The 23,499-nt window shown below is 45.1% G+C and overlaps 1 protein-coding gene across 2 annotated transcripts; it reads right to left on the bottom strand.

The window, feature by feature from the left end:
- Positions 1–1,373: 1,373 nt before the first annotated feature.
- On the bottom strand, positions 1,374–18,335 carry LOC124043585 (bone morphogenetic protein 8B-like). 2 transcript variants are annotated; one of them, XM_046362321.1, is made up of 7 exons: positions 16,699–18,335; positions 13,234–13,420; positions 12,665–12,813; positions 12,201–12,395; positions 11,926–12,005; positions 11,581–11,691; positions 1,374–2,998 (listed from the first exon to the last, which is right to left on the bottom strand). In XM_046362321.1, the coding sequence occupies exons 1-7, from the start codon at positions 17,267–17,269 to the stop codon at positions 2,849–2,851; spliced, it is 1,443 nt and encodes a 480-aa protein (XP_046218277.1). In that variant the 5' UTR covers positions 17,270–18,335; the 3' UTR covers positions 1,374–2,848. The 2 variants fall into 2 exon arrangements, with proteins under 2 accessions (XP_046218277.1, XP_046218278.1); XM_046362322.1 differs by having other exon boundaries at positions 12,216–12,395.
- Between the last annotated feature and the right edge of the window lie 5,164 nt (positions 18,336–23,499).

The following is a 23,499-nucleotide window of genomic DNA, read 5'->3' as shown; positions in this document are numbered from 1 at the left end:
AACATCTAGACTGTTACACGTCTAAAAGTATCAGGGTGTTACTGTTTTTGCAACTTTTTCTCAGTTGTGTACCACTGTCTTACTTTAACCCACAACTCTTTTCTATACCTCCTCCCATACACTCTTGTGCAAATCATTTCTGCTTTCTTTGAGAATGGTGTCATAGTGGAAAGGATTTGTTATTTGCCCAAGACTGAGTCTTGTTCTGCCTGTAAAAGGCCCTGGTTGAAACAGTGCCAAAATCACTGTGGATAGTCACCTGGTCCACGTTGTAACAGTTGTATTTTGCATTTGACCATTTCCAAGAAATGTAGCAATATATATATGAAATCATTCCTCTGCCTATTTGATCCATTCTGATGGAAAGCAGTGAATATGTTTTGTGTGTGAGAGAATATGTATGCCTTGTAATTCTAGCAGAAAATGTGTTGCTTCCAAATGCAAGTTAAACGCCATTCCTTCTATACTGATACCAGACAAAAACAAGTATTTTCAAATGTATTTCCAATATACTGGAATGCTATGTAGCTGAACAGGGGTTGGAGTTTCTGGAGGTCTGTGTTCACTGGCATTTCCTCTCACTTCTGAATCAAATCAACCTCTACAATATATATTCTACTTATTTAATTACAAATATAGCAGTACACAGTCCTCCAGAAATATATTGACAATGACACATTCCTGTGTATTGGATCCTCTCTACATAGAAAAACGACAAATTGAATTGGACATTTTCCATTGCTACTAACTTGTACTGGTTACAGGTAGAACTAAAGAAATGCACACACTTATGGTCCATATATTTAGCGTTTTAATTGAAACATGTGTAGTACATCTAAAAGAGACAATGAGACATTCTTGGTTCAACAAGACAACAGTCATCAAAAGGGTAGAAATGTAGCATTGTACTTGTGTCACAGTACTTTACAGCTTTGATTGGATTCGTATAATATATGACAAAGGGTGATGTAATTATCTGAATTACTGTAGATTTGAATAGTTTAAGAGTGAAGTATGGTTATAAGTTGAATGTGAAGATCCGTCGTTATGAAAGAGGTAATGTGTGTTATTCATATACCATTCTCATACTCAAAGTCAATATACTGAACAGAAATATAAACACCACATATAAAGTGTTGGTCCCATGTTTCATGAACTGAAATAAAAGATCCCAGAAATGTTACATATGCACAAAAAGCGCATTTCTTTCTAATCTTGTGCACCAATTTGTTTACATCCCTGTTAGTGAGCATTTCTCCTTTGCCAAGATAATCCATTCATCTGCTGACTGCAGGAATGGCCACCAGAGCTGTTGCAAGAGAATGTAATATTCCTTTCTCTACCATGTCGTTTTAGAGAATGTAATATTCGTTTCAGAGAATGTAATATTCCTTTCTCTACCATGTCGTTTCAGAGAATGTAATATTCCTTTCTCTACCATGTCGTTTCAGAGAATGTAATATTCCTTTCTCTACCATGTCGTTTCAGAGAATTTGGCTGTATATCCAACCGGCCTCACAACCTCAGACCACGTGTAACCACGCCAGTCCAGGACCTCCACATCCGGCTATTCACCTGTGGGATCGTCTGAGATCAGACACCTGGATAGCTGACGCAACTGTGTGATTGCACAACTGAAGGATTTCTGCACAAACTGTAAGAAACCGTCACAGGGAAGGCCATCTGCGTGCTTGTCGTACTGACCAGGGTCTTACGGCAGTTCGGCATCGTAACTGACTTCAGTGGGCAAATTACTCACCTTCGATGGCCACTGGCACGCTGAAGAAGTGTGCTCTTTAAGGATCAATCCCGCGTCGCGTGGGCGAGCGGTTTGCTGATGTCAATGTTGTGAACAGAGTGCCCCATGGTGGCACTGGGGTTACGGTATAGGCAGGCATAAGCTACGGACAACGAACAATTGCATTTTATCGATGGCAATTTGAATGCACAGAGATACCTCTATGTGATCCTGAGGCCCATTGCTGTGCCAGTAATTCTCTGCCATCACCTCATATTTCAGCATGTTAATGCGCGGTCCCATTTCGCAAGGATCTGTACACAATTCCTGGGTGCTGAAAATGTGCCAAATCTTCCGTGTCCTGCATACTCACAAGCATGTTTGGGATGCTCTGGATCGACACGCGCGTTCCAGTTCCCGCAACTTTTAAAAACCATTGAAGACGAGTGGGACAACATTCCACAGGCCTCAAACAACAGCATGATCAACTATGCTAGGGAGATGTGGGCTCCCGAATGGCGCAGCGGTCTAAGTTACTGCATTTCAGTGCAAGAGGCATCACTGCAGTCCCTGGTTGGAATCCAGGCTGCATGATATCGGGTCATGATTGGGAGTCCCATAGGGCGGTGCACAATTGGCCCAGCGTCGTCGGGATTGGTCGGGGTAGGCCGACATTGTAAATAAGAATTTGTTCTTAAATGACTTGGCTAGTTAAAGAAAAAATAACAAAAACATTAAATTAAATGTGTCCCGCTGCATGAGGCAAATGGTGGTCACACCAGATACTGACTGGTTTTCTGATCCACGCTCCTATCTTCATTTAAAAAGCTATCTGTTACCAACAGATGCACATCTATATTCCCAATCAAGTGAAATCCATAGATTAGGGCCTAAATAACATATTTTAATTGACTGATTTCCTTATATGAACTATTACTCAGTAAAATCGTTGAAATTGTAGCATGTTGAGTTTATATTTATGTTCAGTGTAGATACATACTATTTATCCGCATATTGCCAGATTATTGCTATAAACCCTGTTTGTATCTTTTGGAACAATGGTAGTGAAGTTTATTAAAATGATGTAGAATAGATGGGCCACCACAGATGTTACAGGCATCCACAGGTCTTGACCACCATGTTGCGATGCTTCTTTAGGATCACATTGTTGTTGTCGTCGTAGAAGAGTACAGAGATGGGACTGAGCTTGGTGGGTGCACAGCACGCTTTGGGAACCTCATCCGGCTTCAAAAGGTGAACCTGCCATGAAAAAAGGTCAATCAGACTTATTCATACATACACTTTGATATAATCAATGATAATATACTGTCAGTTTAGTAAACAACTATTTTCAAATATAAGTGTTGGAACATACAGTGGGGCAAAAAAGTGTTTAGTCAGCCACCAATTGTGCAAGTTCTCCCACTTGGTCCTTCTGTAGCTCAGTTGGTAGAGCATGGCGCTTGTAACGCCAGGGTAGTGGGTTCGATCCCCGGGACCACCCATACGTAGAATGTATGCACACATGACTGTAAGTCGCTTTGGATAAAAGCGTCTGCTAAATGGCATATATTATTATTATATATTATAAAAAGACGAGAGAGGCCTGTAATTGTTATCATAGGTACACTTCAACTATGACAGACAAAATGAGAAAAAAAATCCAGAAAATCACACTGTAGGATTTTTTATTAATTTATTTGGTCAATAACAAAAGTTTATCTCAATACTTTGTTATATACCCTTTGTTGGCAATGACAGAGGTCAAATGTTTTCTGTAAGTCTTCACAAGGTTTTCACACACTGTTGCTGGTATTTTGGCCCATTCCTCCATGCAGATCTCTTCTAGAGCAGTGATGTTTTGGGGCTGTTGCTGGGCAACACGTACTTTCAACTCCCTCCAAAGATTTTCTATGGGGTTGAGATCTGGAGACTGGCTAGGCCACTCCAGGACCTTGAAATGCTTCTTACGAAGCCACTCCTTCGTTGCCTGGGCGGTGTGTTTGGGATCATTGTCATGCTGAAAGACCCAGCCACGTTTCATCTTCAATGCCCTTGCTGATGGAAGGAGGTTTTCACTCAAAATCTCACGATACATGGCCCCATTCATTCTTTCCTTTACACGGATCGGTCGCCCTGGTCCCTTTGCAGAAAAACAGCCCCAAAGCATGATGTTTCCACCCCCATGCTTCACAGTAGGTATGGTGTTCTTTGGATGCTACTCAGCATTCTTTGTCCTCCAAACACGACAAGTTGAGTTTTTACCAAAAAGTTATTTTGGTTTCATCTGACATTCTCCCAATCTTCTTCTGGATCATCCAAATGCTCTCTAGCAAACTTCAGACGGGCCTGGACATTGTCTGGCTTAATAAGCAGGGGGACACGTCTGGCATTGCAGGATTTGAGTCCTTGGCGGCGTAGTGTGTTACTGATGGTAGGCTTTGTTACTTTGGTCCCAGCTCTCTGCAGGTCATTCACTAGGTCCCCCAGTGTGGTTCTGGGATTTTTGCTCACTGTTCTTGTGATCATTTTGACCCCACGGGGTGAGATATTGCGTGGAGCCCCAGATCGAGGGAGATTATCAGTGGTCTTGTATCAAATCAAAAAAATAATAATTATATAGCCCTTCGTACATCAGCTGATATCTCAAAGTGCTGTACAGAAACCCAGCCTAAAACCCCAAACAGCAAGCAATGCAGGTGTAGAAGCACGGTGGCTAGGAAAAACTCCCTAGAAAGGCCAAAACCTAGGAAGAAACCTAGAGAGGAACCAGGCTATGTGGGGTGGCCAATCCTCTTCTGGCTGTGCCGGGTGGAGATTATAACAGGTTCTGTTTTAGGACCACTATTGTTTTCACTATATATTTTACCTCTTGGGGATGTTATTCGAAAACATAATGTAAACTTTCACTGCTATGCGGATGACACACAGCTGTACATTTCAATGAAACATGGTGAAGCACCAAAATTGCCCTCGCTAGAAGCATGTGTTTCAGACATAAGGAAGTGGATGGCTGCAAACTTTCTACTATTAAACTCGGACAAAACAGAGATGCTTGTTCTAGGTCCCAAGAAACAAAGAGATCTTCTGTTGAATCTGACAATTAATCTTAATGGTTGTACAGTCGTCTCAAATAAAACTGTGAAGGACCTCGGCGTTACTCTGGACCCTGATCTCTCTTTTGAAGAACATATCAAGACCATTTCGAGGACAGCTTTTTTCCATCTACGTAACATTGCAAAAATCAGAAACTTTCTGTCCAAAAATGATGCAGAAAAATTAATCCATGCTTTTGTCACTTCTAGGTTAGACTACTGCAATGCTCTATTTTCCGGCTACCCGGATAAAGCACTAAATAAACTTCAGTTAGTGCTAAATACGGCTGCTAGAATCCTGACTAGAACCAAAAAATTTGATCATATTACTCCAGTGCTAGCCTCTCTACACTGGCTTCCTGTCAAAGCAAGGGCTGATTTCAAGGTTTTACTGCTAACCTACAAAGCATTACATGGGCTTGCTCCTACCTACCTCTCTGATTTGGTCCTGCCGTACATACCTATACGTACGCTACGGTCACAAGACGCAGGCCTCCTAATTGTCCCTAGAATTTCTAAGCAAACAGCTGGAGGCAGGGCTTTCTCCTATAGAGCTCCATTTTTATGGAACGGTCTGCCTACCCATGTCAGAGACGCAAACTCGGTCTCAACCTTTAAGTCTTTACTGAAGACTCATCTCTTCAGTGGGTCATATGATTGAGTGTAGTCTGGCCCAGGAGTGGGAAGGTGAACGGAAAGGCTCTGGAGCAACGAACCGCCCTTGCTGTCTCTGCCTGGCCGGTTCCCGTTTTCCACTGGGATTCTCTGCCTCTAACCCTGTTACGGGGGCTGAGTCACTGGCTTGCTGGGGCTCTCTCGTGCCGTCCCTGGGGGGGATCACGTCACCTGGGTGGGTTGATTCACTGTTGTGGTCGGCCTGTCTGGGTTCCCCCCCACCCCTTGGGTTGTACCGTGTCGGAGATCTTTGTGGGCTATACTCGGCCTTGTCTCAGGATGGTAAGTTGGTGGTTGAAGATTTCCCTCTAGTGGTGTGGGGGCTGTGCTTTGGCAAAGTGGGTGGGGTTATATCCTTCCTGTTTGGCCCTGTCCGGGGGGTGTCCTCGGATGGGGCCACAGTGTCTCCTGACCCCTCCTGTCTCAGCCTCCAGTATTTATGCTGCAGTAGTTTATGTGTCGGGGGCTAGGGTCAGTTTGTTTATCTGGAGTACTTCTCCTGTCCTATTCGGTGTCCTGTGTAAATCTAAGTGTGCGTTCTCTAATTCTCTCCTTCTCTCTTTCTTTCTCTCTCTCGGAGGACCTGAGCCCTAGAACCATGCCCCAGGACTACCTGACATGATGACTCCTTGCTGTCCCCAGTCCACCTGGCCATGCTGCTGCTCCAGTTTCAACTGGCCTGGGCCCTAGGACCATGTCCCAGGACTACCTGACATGAGGACTCCTTGCTGTCCCCAGTCCACCTGGCCATGCTCCTGCTCCAGTTTCAACTGTTCTGCCTTACTATTATTCAACCATGCTGGTCATTTATGAACATTTGAACATCTTGGCCACGTTCTGTTATAATCTCCACCTGGCACAGCCAGAAGAGGACTGCCACCCACATATGCTCTCTCTAATTCTCTCTTTCTTTCTCTCTCTCGGAGGACCTGAGCCCTAGGACCGTGCCCCAGGACTACCTGACATGATGGCTCCTTGCTGTCCCCAGTCCATCTGACTGTGCTGCTGCTCCAGTTTCAACTGTTCTGCCTTATTATTATTTGACCATGCTGGTCATTTATGAACATTTGAACATCTTGGTCATGTTCTGTTATAATCTCTACCCGGCACAGCCAGAAGAGGACTGGCCACCCCACATAGCCCGGTTCCTCTCTAGGTTTCTTCCTAGGTTTTGGCCTTTCTAGGGAGTTTTTCCTAGCCACCGTGCTTTTACACCTGCATTGTTTGCTGTTTGGGGTTTTAGGCTGGGTTTCTGTACAGCACTTTGAGATATCAGCTGATGTACGAAGGGCTATATAAATAAATTTGATTTGATTTGATTTGATTTGAACATGGCCGAGATGTTCAAATGTTCATAAATGACCAGCATGGTCGAATAATAATAAGGCAGAACAGTTGAAACTGGAGCAGCAGCACGGCCAGGTGGACTGGGGACAGCAAGGAGCAAGGAGTTGTATGTCTTCCATTTCCTAATAATTGCTCCCACAGTTGATTTCTTCAAACCAAGCTGTTTACCTATTGCAGATTCAGTCTTCCCAGCCTGGTGCAGGTCTACAATTTTGTTTGTGGTGTCCTTTGACAGCTCTTTGGTCTTGGCCATAGAGGAGTTTAGAGTGTGACTGTTTGAGGTTGTGGACAGGTGTCTTTAATACTGATAAGTTCAAACAGGTGCCATTAATACAGGTAACAAGTGGAGGACAGAGGAGCCTCTTAAAGAAGAAGTTACAGGTCTGTGAGAGCCATAAATATTGCTTGTTTGTAGGTGACCAAATACTTATTTTCCACCATAATTTGCAAATAAATTCATTAAAAATCCTACAATGTGTTTTTCTTTCTCATTTTGTCCGTCATAGTTGAAGTGTACCTATGATGGAAATTACAGGCCTCATCTTTTTAAGTGGGAGAACTTGCACAATTGGTGGCTGACTAAATCCTTTTTTTGCCCCACTGTATATGTTAACTTTAGTAAATGTTGCTAAGCGATGCACTTTTGCTAGTAGTACTAGCTAGCGCGCTACGTTTTACGTCCTAATAACTGTGTGTTTGTTTTCCTGTTCCTACTTTTAGAATCAACTGTACTGGATGAGGTCCAGTTGGATGTGCCACTGCTGCCAGTTATCCTTCATGTCCAGGATGCTGCTATCATCCTTGAGGATGTGCCGACTATCCTTGAGGTACACTTTTCAGAAAGCTTTTGGTTTTATGTTTGAAAAGTATCCCACATATTCATTCTGAAAATATTTGTTGTCTGCTTTAGGAGGGCACTGGTAATTGGCAGCTGATACCGATTAGCCCCCTGTTCCTCTAAATGTCTGTGTAGTCTGGGCTTGTCAGATGCTGTTATACCCATTGACTCTAATGGTTGACATTCTCCACATCGCCCTGAGGCTCGTCTCCCTGCCCCAGGCCTTCACTGTGAGTGACCCCTCCAAGAAGATTGACATTGAGAGGGAGCTGGCTGAGGCAAAGGTGAGTTCATTAACTCTTTCATGTCTCACTTTGAGTTCTACCACATGCATGTCTTTTATATATCACAGTATCTGATCTGTTTGAAATCATTCCTATTTTCTTGTCCTAGATCCATCATGTTAACCTGATAGATGTCCTTCTTGAACTGGTGCTGTTTGGGTTGATGACAGCTCAGAAGTCCCTGATGGTGGTAAGTAGCATCTCACTGGTACATGTTTCGATGTCTCTCTATTAGCAAATTCACTTCAATTTCTCTTCTCTCCTCCTCTGTTTCCTTTAGCACCCTGGTAGGTTCATGGAGCGTCTGTACGCTCTCCTGTACTCCTTCCTGCCCGCTGCTGCCAGCATTGAGCCAAAGGCTGAGAGATACCTGCTGCTGCTCAATGTAAGAGCCAATAGTTTACTTCCTTATTCCTAGTTGACCTGAATAACAGGGTTTCAATGACATTTTACAGGGATTAACTCTTGGTAAGCTTGTAACTCAGAGCCATTATCTATGTGTTGTGTGGTGTTCTCTTCAGGGCGGGCTGATGGCTCTGCTAGATGATGTTTGGGAAGCAGCTGGCCTGGTACTTTAACCCAGAATCTTTGGTCACTGAGCTCTCCAGCCTCCTGGAGTACCACCTGGAGAACCTCATGGCCAGCATGTAGTCCTACTGCAGAGATCTGAAAGGCCACACTCTCTCTTGCTCTCTCTCTCTTTCTCTCTCTTTCTCTCTCTCCATCTCTCTCTCTCTCTCTCTCTGTCCGTCCATCATCTCTCTCTCTCTCTGTCCGTCCATCTCTCTCTCTCTCTCTCTCTCTCTCTCTCTGTCCATCTCTCATTCTCTCTCTCAGGATTTGAGGACTTGAAGTGCTTTGTTGAACCTTGATTAGTTAACACACATTAAATTAATGTATTCTCTTGTTTTCTCTCCCCACCTAACAGGGATCTAGACATTAATGCACTACATTATTTTGCACTGAATTTTACATTTTTAAATAAAATAACTAGTAGTTCAACAGCATGTGTCTCTGTCTTTTCATTTACTTGATTATTTCATCACTACTTCCTCTTCCTGGAGTTATGAGGCTAATATTACATGAACAATTGTGCCTTATTCTTTGCATTTGGAAAAAAACAACATTTAATTGATTTACAGGTACTACATGCCCACACTTTATGGCATTGTATTGTGATGTGTGATACTGTACTGACTCTTCAAGCTGTCGAAAGTGTTCCACAGGGATGCTGGCCCATGTTGACTCCCAATGCTTCCCACAGTTGTGTCAAATTCATTCAATGTCCTTTGGGTGGTGGACCATTCTTGATACACCTACTACTATACCCTGTACCCTGTTCAAAGGCACTTAAATACCCCGTTCAAAGGCACATATTTAGTCTTGACCAATCACCCTCTGAATGGCACACATACGCAGACGATGCAATCTCAACCACACTGCACACTGCCCTAACCCACCTGGACAAGAGGAATACCTATGTGAGAATGCTGTTCATCGACTACAGCTCGGCATTCAACACCATAGTACCCTCCAAGCTCGTCATCAAGCTCAAGACCCTGGGTCTTGACCCCGCCCTGTGCAACTGGGTACTGGACTTCCTGACGGGCCGCCCCCAGGTGGTGAGGGTAGGCAACAACATCTCCTCCCCGCTGATCCTCAACACGGGGGCCCCACAAGGGTGCGTTCTGAGCCCTCTCCTGTACTCCCTTTTCACCCACGACTGCGTGGCCACGCTAGCCTCCAACCCAATCATCAAGTTTGCGGACGACACAAGTGGTAGGCTTGATTACCAACAACGACGAGACGGCCTACAGGGAGGAGGTGAGGGCCCTCTGAGTGTGGTGTCAGGAAAATACCCTCACACTCAACGTCAACAAAACTAAGGAGATGATTGTGGACTTCAGGAAACAGCAGAGGGAACACCCCCCCTATCCACATCGATGGAACAGTAGTGGAGAGGGTAGCAAGTTTTAAGTTCCTCGGCATACACATCACAGACAAACTGAATTGGTCCACTCACACTGACAGCGTCGTGAAGAAGGCGCAGCAGCGCCTCTTCAACCTCAGGAGGCTGAAGAAATTCGGCTTGTCACCAAAAGCACTCACAAACTTCTACAGATGCACAATCGAGAGCATCCTGGCGGGCTGTATCACCGCCTGGTACGGCAACTGCTCCGCCCTCAACCGTAAGGCTCTCCAGAGGGTAGTGAGGACTGCACAACGCATCACCGGGGGCAAACTACCTGCCCTCCAGGACACCTACACCACCCGATGTTACAGGAAGGCCATAAAGATCATCAAGGACATGAACCACCCGAACCACTGCCTGTTCACCCCGCTATCATCCAGAAGGCGAGGTCAGTACAGGTGCATCAAAGCTGGGACCGATAGACTGAAAAACAGCTATCTCAAGGCCATCAGACTGTTAAACAGCCACCACTAACATTGAGTGGCTGCTGCCAACACACTGTCATTGACACTGACCCAACTCCAGCCACTTTAATAATGGGAATTGATGGGAAATTATGTAAATATATCACTAGCCACTTTAAACAATGCTACCTTATATAATGTTACTTACCTACATTATTCATCTCATATGCATATGTATGTACTATACTCTACATCATCGACTGCATCCTTATGTAATACATGTATCACTAGCCACTTTAACTATGCCACTTTGTTTACTTTGTCTACACACTCATCTCATATGTATATACTGTACTCGATACCATCTACTGTATGCTGCTCTGTACCATCACTCATTCATATATCCTTATGTACATATTCCTTATCCCCTTACACTGTGTATAAGACAGTAGTTTTGAAATTGTTAGATTACTTGTTGGTTATCACTGCATTGTCGGAACTAGAAGCACAAGCATTTCGCTACACTCGCATTAACATCTTCTAACCATGTGTATGTGACAAATAACATTTGATTTGATTTGATACGCAATCCATGTCTCAATTGTTTCAATGCTGAAGCATCATTCCTTAACCTGTCTCCTTCATCTACACTAATTGAAGTTGGTTTAACAAGTGACATCAATAAGGGATCATAGTTTTACCTGGTCAGTCTGTCATTTAAAGAGCAGGCATATAGTATAAAGTCAACCACAGAGTCTGCCATTGTAGACTCAGTTAATATAGGTATTTTACTTTCAATTTGCCATGTTTGCCATTAATGCCAATTACCTTCTTTCCCACTGAAACCAATGTTATTGTTCATTAATGTAGTAGTGCATACTGACCACTAGTTGGATCAAAGTGTGGTTTGTGGCGTTCCTGTGAGAGGGTGTAATACTGACCAAGTTGGATCAAATTGGTTGGTGGCGTTCATGTGAGAGAGGGTGTAGTAGTGCATACTGACCACTAGTTGGATCATTAGCGTGGTTGGTGAAGTTCATGTGAGAGAGGGTGTAGTAGTGCATACTGACCACTAGTTGGATCAGTTAGTTGGTGGTTGAGGGTGTAGTAGTGCATACTGACCACTAGTTGGAGCGTGGTTGTGAAGTAGTGCATACTGACCACTAGTTGGATCATAGTGTGGTTGGTGAAGTTCATGTGAGAGAGGGTGTAGTAGTGCATACTGACCACTAGTTGGATCATAGCGTGGTTGGTGGCGTTCATGCAGGAACCCAGAGGGTATAGGCATTCTCCATCACAGTAGAAGGCAGAGTAACCAGTAGGAGCCAGGACCCAGTCCTAATGGAGAGAAATACCATAGAAATAGAATGACCAGATTAGATGAATGACTAGAACAGACTACATTTCTATCAGAAATACATCATAAAACATGCAAAGAACAGAACAAACTACACAAATGCCTTGCTTCCTTAAAAAGACTAATTGTGTGATACAGCAAATAAGGTGATACAATGTTAGCTCATGATATTATCCATTCAGTAGAATGAGTAGTTAAGGGAGACAGAAGCTTACCTTCCAGCCTAGGTCACTAAAGCTCACATATAATTCATGTCTCTTACAAGCCTGACGTCCACTGTTGACGTGGCTGTGATCTGAAAAGGACCAATCAATATGTTTTGAGACAGGACAGACTGTAAAGCACACTTTGGATGCATTAGATTTACAATAAAGACACAATTAAATGTAAATGCAACTTAATTATTTTTTACATTTGGATTAACTATGCCTTTAAACGTTGCATTAAACAAGCTTCACAACAAGACCTAAAACCAGTGTTGTCCTCTGACCTTGTAGGACCTCACCATGTATACTGGGAAGGGGCAGGTCATATTTGGGCTTCCTCTTGCGGGGGTTGGGTTTCAGGGCGCGTGGGGGGCGACAGGGGACCTGGCTGGCTCTGAAGAAGGTCACCATGAAGGGCTGTTTGGAGCGGGGGCCCCTTCGACCCACCAATCCTACCCACCCAGCTGACAAGGACCGGTCTGATGGAGATAAAATAGTGTGTGTGTGTGTGGGATATAATCGTGAGGTAAACCAAAACAACATATCTCCATTTCTATGTATTTACTAAACAATAACACATACTATGAGACATTAGTGTTACTTCACATGTACTGCTGTCGTATTCTGAGTTAACATGCCTCTTTATTCAAAGGCATAATAATCTAGAAATCCATTCTGTGGGTAATCACCTCCCCATCCGCAGAGCATTTCCTGTCCCTGACCATAGTATTAACTCTATGAGGCTCACCTTCCTCTGTCTCCACATAGAGACGAATGCCCAGGTTGCTGCGGGGGTGCAGGAGCCAACGGTTGCTGGCAGAGGTCACGTCAAAAGCCAGCCAGCCCTCCTGCCCCGCGGGCACTGACTGCATGTCCAGCAGCACGAGCTCTGGCTCTCTGAGAAGAGTAGAGGAGTGGCATGAGATAACGTCTGGAGAGATACACAAAGCATGTTGTATGGCCATGCAGTAGAGACAAACAAACAGAGAGACAACCACTTGAGCTTCAACTCTCTCGAGAACCAAGCCTCTGCAAGACGTCCTCGCAAGCCACAACGTGGCCAAAAGAGTTCTGTTGCCAGGAGCTGTTTGAGGTCAAAAGTTGAATTGCAATTCTTTTTATTTTTTATTTTTGCCGCAGCAACAAATCAATGTGTATAGAGAGAAGACAGAGTATTCAACGAGAGTGACGGGAATATTAAAGGGATTATTTGATATCCTTGATCTTTTTTTTCATGCAAAAACCAAACCCGATCCTCTGAACATGTCAGGGAGAGAGTGTTAAATAGACATATTATGTGGATCTAGTGGCAGGAACCTGTGTTTGTTCTCCCGTTGGATCTCGTAGACGGAGATGTGCAGGGTCCGGTTGGCCCTCTGGCCCATGGTCAGGGTCTTATAAATGCGGAACTCTGCAGCCGTGACCGTCTCCCCCTGGGGGAGGGGCGTCAGGTCAAAACGGAACTCCTTCCAGTACGGCCGTGGCTGCAGCAGGTCCCGCTCCACTGAGGGAGAGGAGGAGAGAGGAAGGTCGATGTAAGGCCACTGACGTTTTCACATGTCAACAGCACAACACCTCATAGTCACATCTACACGACTTCCACTCCCCTCAACGAGCCCTAAAAAGACTAATACAAACACAGAGATATTCTCGTTGTATGATGCAGACATTCCCACATGACACAAGGAGGACTGAAGAGGACAAGGGCGGAGGGGAGGCGAAAGAGCAATACGTCTAATATGTAAGTGTGTGAATGAGAAGACCGAGGGAGAGAGAAGAGCACCAGAAGTGGGAAGGTGTGGAGGGAGATGGGAGGATTGGAAGGTGAGAGGAGCGGAGCAGACGTGTGGCGCGAGGTGAGCCCAAGTGAAGGAGGACTGGATAGCGGTAACGTAGAGAGGGGAGAGAAAGAGGCCATAGGGAAAGACTGGGAAATATAGGGATGGACACGCAAACGCTGGTCACTCACCACAGCCGCAGTGTCTCAAGCAAGACTACGTACATGAACACACACATACTTGAAGACACGCGCTATGGACACGCTCTATGCTCACGCATTCTCTCTCTCACACACACACACACACACACACACACACACACACACACACACACACACACACACACACACACACACACACACACACACACACACACACACACACACACACACACACACACGGAGCCCTGCAAAGCAGAGTAACAACCCTGGTCGGTCTCTGGAGTATACAGTAATTAGAGACACTAAGGACCTTCAACCGCAGCAGCTGCTCAACACACACACCACTAACTACAGGTTGGGCAGTATTTTTAGAGTGCTCTTCTGCAGTATTCTGAGCCCGTTTCTCTGTTTCTGTGTGTGTGTGTCAGTGGGGCCTGTAATTCCTTACAGCTGTGTCCCCTACGCACGGTCTTGAGCGGGTTGCATGGCCTTGACTGGTTCTGATTGATAGGGTGTGTGTGATGGGTGACTTCAATTGACAGGGGCTATAATTGAGGAACTGTCTAGATTCATAGATGGCCTTAAAATGGTGGTTCAAGGCATCACACCAGACATTGTCAAAATAAGATCAACTGAAACATTAAGTGAAAGGCATGTACAGTGCCTTGCAAAAGTATTCATCTCCCTTGGCATTTTCCTATTTTGTTGCATTACAACCTGTAATTGAAATGGATGTTCATGGTAATGGACATACACAACATTGTTCAAATTGGTGAAGTGAAATGAAAATAATTACTTGTTAAAAAAATAAATACAAAAAATGGAAAAGTGGTGCGTGCAAATGTATTCACCCTCTTCACTATAAAGCCCCTAAATAAGATCTGGTGCAACCAATTACCTTCAGAAGTCACATAATTAGTTCAATTAAAGTCCATCTGTGTGCAATCTAAGTGTCACATGATCTGTCACATGATCCCAGTATATATACACGCTTGTTCTGAAAGGCCCCAGATTCTGCAACACCACCAAGCAAGCGGCACCATGAAGAACAAGGATCTCTCCAAACAGGTCAGGGACAAAGTTGTGGATAAGTACAGATCAGGGTTGGGTTATAAAACAAATTGAGACTGAACATCCCACGGACTACCATTAAATCCATTATTTAGAATTGAAAGAATATGGCACCACAACAAACCTGCCAAGAGAGGGCCGCCCACCAAAACTCACGTACCAGGCAAGGAGGGCATTAATCAGAGAGGCAAAGATAACCCTGAAGGAGTTGCAAAGCTCCACATCAGAGATTGGAGTATCTGTCCATAGTACCACTTTAAGACGTACACTCCACAGAGCTGGGCTTTACGGAAGAGTGGCCAGAAAAAAGCCATTGCTTAAAGAAAAAAATAAGCACACATGTTTGGTGTTTGCCAAAAGGAATGTGGGAGACTCCCCAAACATATGGAAGAAGGTACTCTGGTCAGATGAGACCAAAATTGAGCTTTTTGGTCATCAAGGAAAACGTAATGTCTGGTGAAGGAGGACAGAAGCACTTGGCATCACCCCGAGAACACCATCCCCAAAATGAAGCATGGTGGTGGCAGCATCATGCTATGGGGATGTTTATCATTGGCAGGGACTGGGAAACTGGTCAGAATTGAAGGAATGATGGATGGCGCTAAATACAGGGAAATTCTTGAGGGAAACCTATTTCAGTCTTCCAGAGATTTGAGACTGGGACAGAGGTTCACCTTCCAGCAGGACAATGACCCTAAGCCTACTGCTAAAGCAACACTTGAGTGGTTTAAGGGGAAACATTTAAATGTCTTGGAATGGCCTAGTCAAAGCCCAGACCTCAATCCAATTGAGAATCTGTGGTTTGACTTCACGATTACTACACCAGTGGAACCAATCCCATTTGACAGAGCTGGAGCAGTTTTGCCTTGAAGAATGGGCAAAAAGCCCAGTGGCTAGATGTGACAAACTTATAGAGACATACCCCAAGAGACTTGCAGCTGAAATTGCTGCAAAAGTTGGCTCTACAAGGTATTGACTTTGGGGGGGGTGGTGAATAGTTATGCACGCTTAAGCTTTTCATTTTTTTTGTCTTATTACTTGTTTGTTTCACAAAAAAATAATATTTTGCATCTTCAAAGTGGTAGGCATGTTGTGTAAATCAAATGATAAACCCCCCAAAACCTATTTTAATTCTAGGTTGTAAGGCAACAAAATAGGAAAAATGTCAATGTCAACAGTCATATATGGTGCTGTAATAAACATTCATATGTACGTCCAAATACTGTAGAAATACGAAGAGAAACTAGCATATTAAGTGTTCAAGCAATTACGCAAAATGTCTAAAAGTAGTGAAGAGAAATAACATGAAATCAGGTTTCCCCACGGTAACAAGTTTTCTGATCTCATTCCAGGAGAGATAGCGGAAGGAAACAATTGGGAAAAGGATGTTTAATTTTTATGCCATTTCAGATAAGCATCAGTACTGTCTGGGCTGGTGCAGCACAGGAAAGGTCTCTCTGGTGATAACAAGTCTGTCCCTGAGAGGTGAACTGGTTCACCTCTGCATAAGGTTGCCAGGTTGGCCTCGTTTCTCATTGAAAATTCTAGCTATATCCTTTTTTAGTTACTTTGGCTCTTTGCAAAACATGTAAAAGATCACAGGAGAAGTCTTGGGCCAGATCAGGCCCTGGGGCCTCTATTTTGAAATAACTACTGGGAGACCATTGTCTGAACAAAAAACTCCCAACTAATTGGATAACGAGACAGAAAGTAATAACCAATTAAAACACAGGAATTTAAAATTACAGGTGTGTCAACGGTCAGTAGCTCACCCAGATTAACGAAGCTCATGACCGTATCGGCCTCGCTGACCACCGTACCCAGCGGCGGCGTGTGTGTGCTGTGAGTGGGCAGTGCGGCATGGCTGACGTGGCCCGTCAACCCATCCAGACCGCCGAACCCCAGTCCCCCTACCTCATTCCCTATTCCGTTTCCCTCATCCCCCTCGGCCGACACAGCGTGGTACAGGTCGAGCATGAAGAGGGGGGCTGAGGAGGGCGGTCGGAGGGGAGGATGGGGTCTGGGCCGGCCCGGTAGACCCAGGATGGACAGGATCTCCCTCTGCATCTCTTTCTTCTCTCGGCTGCTGAGGCGGCGGAAGCTGGAGTGGACGACTCCTTGGGCCTGGTGGCCCCAGAGACAGAGCAGCAAAGGGACGAGGATGAGAGCCACAGGGAAGAGCGGGAGATGGAGAGGGTCCCTGTAGGTGCTGTTGTTGTTGCCACGGATGCGTCTTCTTCCCGTGCATGGGCAGGCGTGGGTGTTGATGTACGTTCTGGAGGCGTCCGGTCTGTCCAAGCTCTCCGTGGTTTGGGAGAAATCTTTCAAGGTGTCTGATGACATCGTGGAAGAAGTTCTACCCGAGTGCTTTTATATATATATTTTTCCAACTTACAAGTCTTTGGTTGGTCTATGTTCTTTTGGCCTTCAATCCACACAAGAGCAGATTGTACTTTGGTGTGCGTTGCAGAGCACTGACACACCACAGAGGGACTGTTACTGTATGTCTCAGACTATCTGCATGTACCGTCTGTCTGTGTAGGCCAAACTGTCTTACGAGTATCACAGATCCGTCACTAACAAAAGGCACCGCTGTGATTTGTGACGGGAGCAGTTTAGATCAACGGTAGACACAGAGAGGTTTACCCTTTAATTCCCTCTGTTTATCTCCCCTCTTCTCCTTCCTCTGCCTTTTCTACTACTTTAGTCTCCCAACCACTGCGTGTCTTCTCTCTTCTACCATAACACGACTCTACTCATGCGACACACAGCAGAACACAAAAATGAAAGCGAGGGTATAATTCCAACTTTTTTTTATGTCCCGATGAAAAACAAACAGCGTTGGTCTTAGAAATGGCTCCCTTTAAAGAAGTACATTTCGATGGAGGTTGACAGTGGTGAAGTTAAAGGGCAGGGTTGGTTGTCATTGAAATTTGAGAAGAGAACCAAATAATCAGACCTGTTTTCAGTCTAATCGGTCTTCAGAAGGATGAGGGAAGAAAACACCACACTTGCCGTGCGTGCCTCAAACAACCTGATCCCACGCAAGGAACAAGATCCTCAGTGGAGAAATGATCTGCAGTCCACCTCTCAATCTTTCATTCTTTAATCCACAATTCTGGGGCACTTTTTAATCCATCAAACATTCTTTGTTTGTTTGTTTGGCCCACTTGTGTCTAACTCCAGATGTTTCCAGATGTCTTCCTCAAACTGTGTGGAGCTCCAACTTAAAATCCTTGGCACGTTGAATAATTTGTCTTTTATTCCTTGCTTTTGTATTATCCTTTTGTATTCCTCCCCAAATCCCCTAAACCACCTGTTTCAAGTGGAGAACAATGCCAGTATGTTCGTCAGCGTACTGTAATGTGCCCTTTGAGAGTTTACCTCATGTAAGGGTGCTTCAACACTGCTCGAGTTGTCCATAACCAAGAGGGAGTGTCCCATACAGCCTCCTCCATGCAGCCTCCTCCCTTCTTCCCCCCCCCCCCACATCCTCTCCCAACTCTCTTCCTTATTCTTGCCTTTGGGCTTTTTAAAAATCTCCCTCCCTTTATTTTCTCATGATCACTTACTTTCATGGGAAAATATGGGAATCCCTTCAAGTGTGATGAAAAATGCATACACTGAATATATTTTATGAGATTAAGAAGAAAAGAAATCTCTCTCTAAACTTGGTTTACTGGACCTCAACACTGACATTCAAGCATCAGGTCGAACCTCTGACATCACAGCTGAGTGTTTTAGCTGTGGTTTGGAATCCTGGGGAACCACAAGGAGTGAATGACCTGCCAAAACCTGACAGAAGAACACAGATGAGCAATTGTACCGTATCTTTGAACTGAATACTAAAAACATAAAAGGTAGACTGCTGTAGCTTAAGGTGTACTGTCATAACAAAATGTTGTTTAAGGTATTTTATACATTTTCATTTCCTGTTAAAACAGATTGCGAGTTGTCTTTACCTCATTCCAGTTTGACTGCAAATACTGTGTGTGGTGTTCTAGCAAGGCATTTGAGGGAAGAAATTACAACAAATTCAAATATAGTAGTGAGGGTCAAGTCCATGCCAGCTTGTGTTTGTGTATGTTGGACTTCAAAGCACCCTGGGACTTGTGGCCACTTTGAACGGCACAAATACTAACTGACCAAACCAAACCCACCAACATTTTCTCTTAAGCCAGGGAGTCAGAAGTGCCATGAATGAGTATTTTCTCTGGTATTTTTGTTTTTCTTTCTCCAGTGTTGAGCAATTTTAGGGACGGAGAGAGGGATGAAGGGACGGAGAGAGGGATGAAGGGACGGAGAAAGGGATGAAGGGACGGAGAAAGGGATGAAGGGACGGAGAGAGGGATGAAGGGACGGAGAGAGGGATGAAGGGACGGAGAGAGGGATGAAGGGACGGAGAGAGGGATGAAGGGACGGAGAGAGGGATAAAGGGACGGAGAGAGGGATGAAGGGACGGAGAGAGGGATGAAGGGACGGAGAGAGGATGAAGGGACGGAGAGAGGGATAAAGGGACGGAGAGAGGGATGAAGGGATGGAGAGAGGGATGAAGGGATGGAGAGAGGGATGAAGGGATGGAGAGAGGGATGAAGGGATGGAGAGAGGGATGAAGGGATGGAGAGAGGGATGAAGGGATGGAGAGAGGGATGAAGGGATGGAGAGAGGGATGAAGGGATGGCGAGGATGAGAGAATGATAAGAGGGAGTCCGTCAGTTTGTCGTCTGAGTGAGAATAGGTAGTGAGGACAGACGGGAGGATAGATGGGGATGGTGGGAGAGGATGTGGGACGGGTTTGGGACGGGTTTGGAACGTTCCATGTAAACACAGACACAGCTGCCCAGGGAAGACTAAAGACCAAATCCCATCCACCTTCACTGGAACCACCAAATAAACCAAGGTGATTCTTCCACTCACACAGAAACCAAGCAACTCAAGTCTTACACTTAGCTACTGCGGAATCAGAGAATGACATAGACCTGAGCTACGTCTCTCACAATATAGAATAAGCAGTAGAGAAACACACCCATCCATGACCACAGAGACCACCCTCCCTCGATGGAAGATCCTAGTACAGGGCGTGTCCTTATCTCTGGAGAAGATAATTGTACCCTAACCTAATTACCAAGCCCTTTCCGGTGTGCAGAGAGAGACCTTGTGGTCTATACTCTCTTCCAGACACACACGTAGGCATGGAGACACGGCCGCAGGCACACGCAAGGAAACATGCATGTGGACATTGCATGTGCACAGTGCCTTTCACAACCCTAGACCTTTTCCACATTTTGTGCTACAAAGTGGGATTAAAATGGATTTAATTTAATTTGTGTACAGCACTTTGAGATATCAGCTGACGTAAGAAGGGCTATATAAATACATTTGTTTTGATTTAATTGTCATTTTTTGACAAAGGTCTAAACAAAATACTCTGATGTCAAAGTGGAAACACTAACATATCTTGATTACATAAGGACTCAACCCCCGAGTCAATACATGTTGTAATCACCTTTGTAGAGTGATTACAGCTGCGAGTCTTTCTGGGTAAGTCTAAGAGGGTCACACCTGGATTGTACAATATTGGCACATTAGTCTTTTAAAAATTCTTTAAACTCAGTCAAGTTGGTTGTTGATTCTTGCTAGATCACCATTTTTAAGTCTTGCCATAGATGTTCCAACCAATTTAAGTCAAAGCCGCAACTCACCACTCAGGAACATTCATTGACGTCTTGGTAAGCAACTGCAGTGTACATTTGGCCTTGTGTTTGAGGTTATTGTCCTGCTGAAAGTTGAATTAGTCTCCCAGTGTCTCTTGGAAAGCAGACTCAACCAAGTTTCTCTATTCCGTTTCTTTTTATCCTAAAAAAACATCCTAGTCCTTGCTGATGACAAGCATACCCATAATATGATGCAGCCACCACCATGCTTGAAAATATGAAGAGTGGTACTCAGTAATGTGTTGGATTTATCCCAAACATAACGCTTTGTATTCAGGACACATACTGAGTGTACAAAACGTGAAGGACACCTGCCCTTTCCATGATATAAGACTGACCAAGTGACCAGCCTTGTTCACATTGCAGACCTTAATGCTCCAATCAGTTTGGTTTTTCAAATCTGTTTTATAATACTGACTGACCAAACAGCAAGTTTTACAAGTGACCACATCGGGTGTGTGTGTGTTCAGACAGCAGTAATTTGCTGACATGGCTATGCTAGTTGTCAAATTAACAACAGGTGTGTGTGTGCAGTGGTGTAGGCCAATTGCTGTTGGTGCTCGTGGTTCCTATCACTCAGAAGTTATGTAGCAAGCTAAGGTCCGGTTATGGACATTTCCCAGTTGCTTTGAATGTTCTAAATCATAGTGTAAGAACACATTTAAAGCCTCATAGGATAAGATGATCCAACTTTCAAAACGAGTCCTTTTTGTCCACTGCAGTCAACTAGCTAGCCACAGCAGTCAACTCGCTAGCCACAGCAGTCAACTCGCTAGCCACAGCAGTCAACTAGCTAGCCACTGCAGTCAACTAGCTAGCCACAGCAGTCAACTAGCTAGCCACTGCAGTCAACTAGCTAACCACTGCAGTCAACTAGCTAACCACTGCAGTCAACTAGCTAACCACTGCAGTCAACTAGCTAACCACAGCAGTCAACTAGCTAACCACAGCAGTCAACTAGCTAGCCACTGCAGTCAACTAGCTAGCCACAGCAGTCAACTAGCTAGCCACAGCAGTCAACTAGCTAACCACTGCAGTCAACTAGCTAACCACAGCAGTCAACTAGCTAACCACTGCAGTCAACTAGCTAACCACTGCAGTCAACTAGCTAACCACTGGAGTCAACTAGCTAACCACTGCAGTCAACTAGCTAACCACTGCAGTCAACTAGCTAGCCACTGCAGTCAACTAGCTAGCCACAGCAGTCAACTAGCTAACCACTGCAGTCAACTAGCTAACCACTGCAGTCAACTAGCTAACCACTGCAGTCAACTAGCTAACCACAGCAGCCAACTAGCTAGCCACAGCAGTCAACTAGCTAACCACTGCAGTCAACTAGCTAACCACAGCAGTCAACTAGCTAGCCACAGCAGTCAACTAGCTAGCCACAGCAGTCAACTAGCTAACCACTGCAGTCAACTAGCTAACCACTGGAGTCAACTAGCTAACCACTGCAGTCAACTAGCTAGCCACAGCAGTCAACTCGCTAGCCACAGCAGTCAACTCGCTAGCCACAGCAGTCAACTCGCTAGCCACAGCAGTCAACTCGCTAGCCACAGCAGTCAACTAGCTAGCCACAGCAGTCAACTAGCTAACCACTGCAGTCAACTAGCTAACCACTGCAGTCAACTAGCTAGCCACAGCAGTCAACTAGCTAGCCACAGCAGTCAACTCGCTAGCCACAGCAGTCAACTCGCTAGCCACTGCAGTCAACTAGCTAGCCACAGCAGTCAACTAGCTAGCCACAGCAGTCAACTAGCTAACCACTGCAGTCAACTAGCTAACCACTGCAGTCAACTAGCTAACCACTGCAGTCAACTAGCTAACCACTGCAGTCAACTAGCTAACCACAGCAGCCAACTAGCTAGCCACAGCAGTCAACTAGCTAGCCACAGCAGTCAACTAGCTAGCCACAGCAGTCAACTAGCTAACCACTGCAGTCAACTAGCTAACCACTGGAGTCAACTAGCTAACCACTGCAGTCAACTAGCTAACGACTGCAGTCAACTAGCTAGCCACTGCAGTCAACTAGCTAGCCACTGCAGTCAACTAGCTAACCACTGCAGTCAACTAGCTAACCACAGCAGTCAACTAGCTAGCCACAGCAGTCAACTAGCTAACCACAGCAGTCAACTAGCTAGCCACAGCAGTCAACTAGCTAGCCACAGCAGTCAACTAGCTAGCCACAGCAGTCAACTAGCTAGCCACAGCAGTCAACTAGCTAACCACTGTAGTCAACTAGCTAACCACAGCAGTCAACTAGCTAGCCACAGCAGTCAACTAGCTAGCCACAGCAGTCAACTAGCTAGCCACAGCAGTCAACTAGCTAACCACAGCAGTCAACTAGCTAGCCACAGCAGTCAACTAGCTAGCCACAGCAGTCAACTAGCTAACCACTGCAGTCAACTAGCTAACCACAGCAGTCAACTAGCTAGCCACAGCAGTCAACTAGCTAGCCACAGCAGTCAACTAGCTAGCCACAGCAGTCAACTAGCTAACCACTGCAGTCAACTAGCTAGCCACAGCAGTCAACTAGCTAGCCACTGCAGTCAACTAGCTAACCACTGCAGTCAACTAGCTAACCACTGCAGTCAACTAGCTAGCCACAGCAGTCAACTAGCTAGCCACTGCAGTCAACTAGCTAGCCACAGCAGTCAACTAGCTAGCCACTGCAGTCAACTAGCTAGCCACAGCAGTCAACTAGCTAGCCACAGCAGTCAACTAGCTAACCACTGCAGTCAACTAGCTAGCCACAGCAGTCAACTAGCTAGCCACTGCAGTCAACTAGCTAACCACTGCAGTCAACTAGCTAACCACTGCAGTCAACTAGCTAGCCACAGCAGTCAACTAGCTAGCCAC

Source organism: Oncorhynchus gorbuscha, linkage group LG09, assembly GCF_021184085.1.
Source record: "Oncorhynchus gorbuscha isolate QuinsamMale2020 ecotype Even-year linkage group LG09, OgorEven_v1.0, whole genome shotgun sequence".
Classification (NCBI taxonomy): domain Eukaryota; kingdom Metazoa; phylum Chordata; class Actinopteri; order Salmoniformes; family Salmonidae; genus Oncorhynchus; species Oncorhynchus gorbuscha.
The sequence above is the reverse complement of the archived record's forward strand: the minus strand, read 5'-3'. Positions and strand labels throughout refer to the sequence as shown.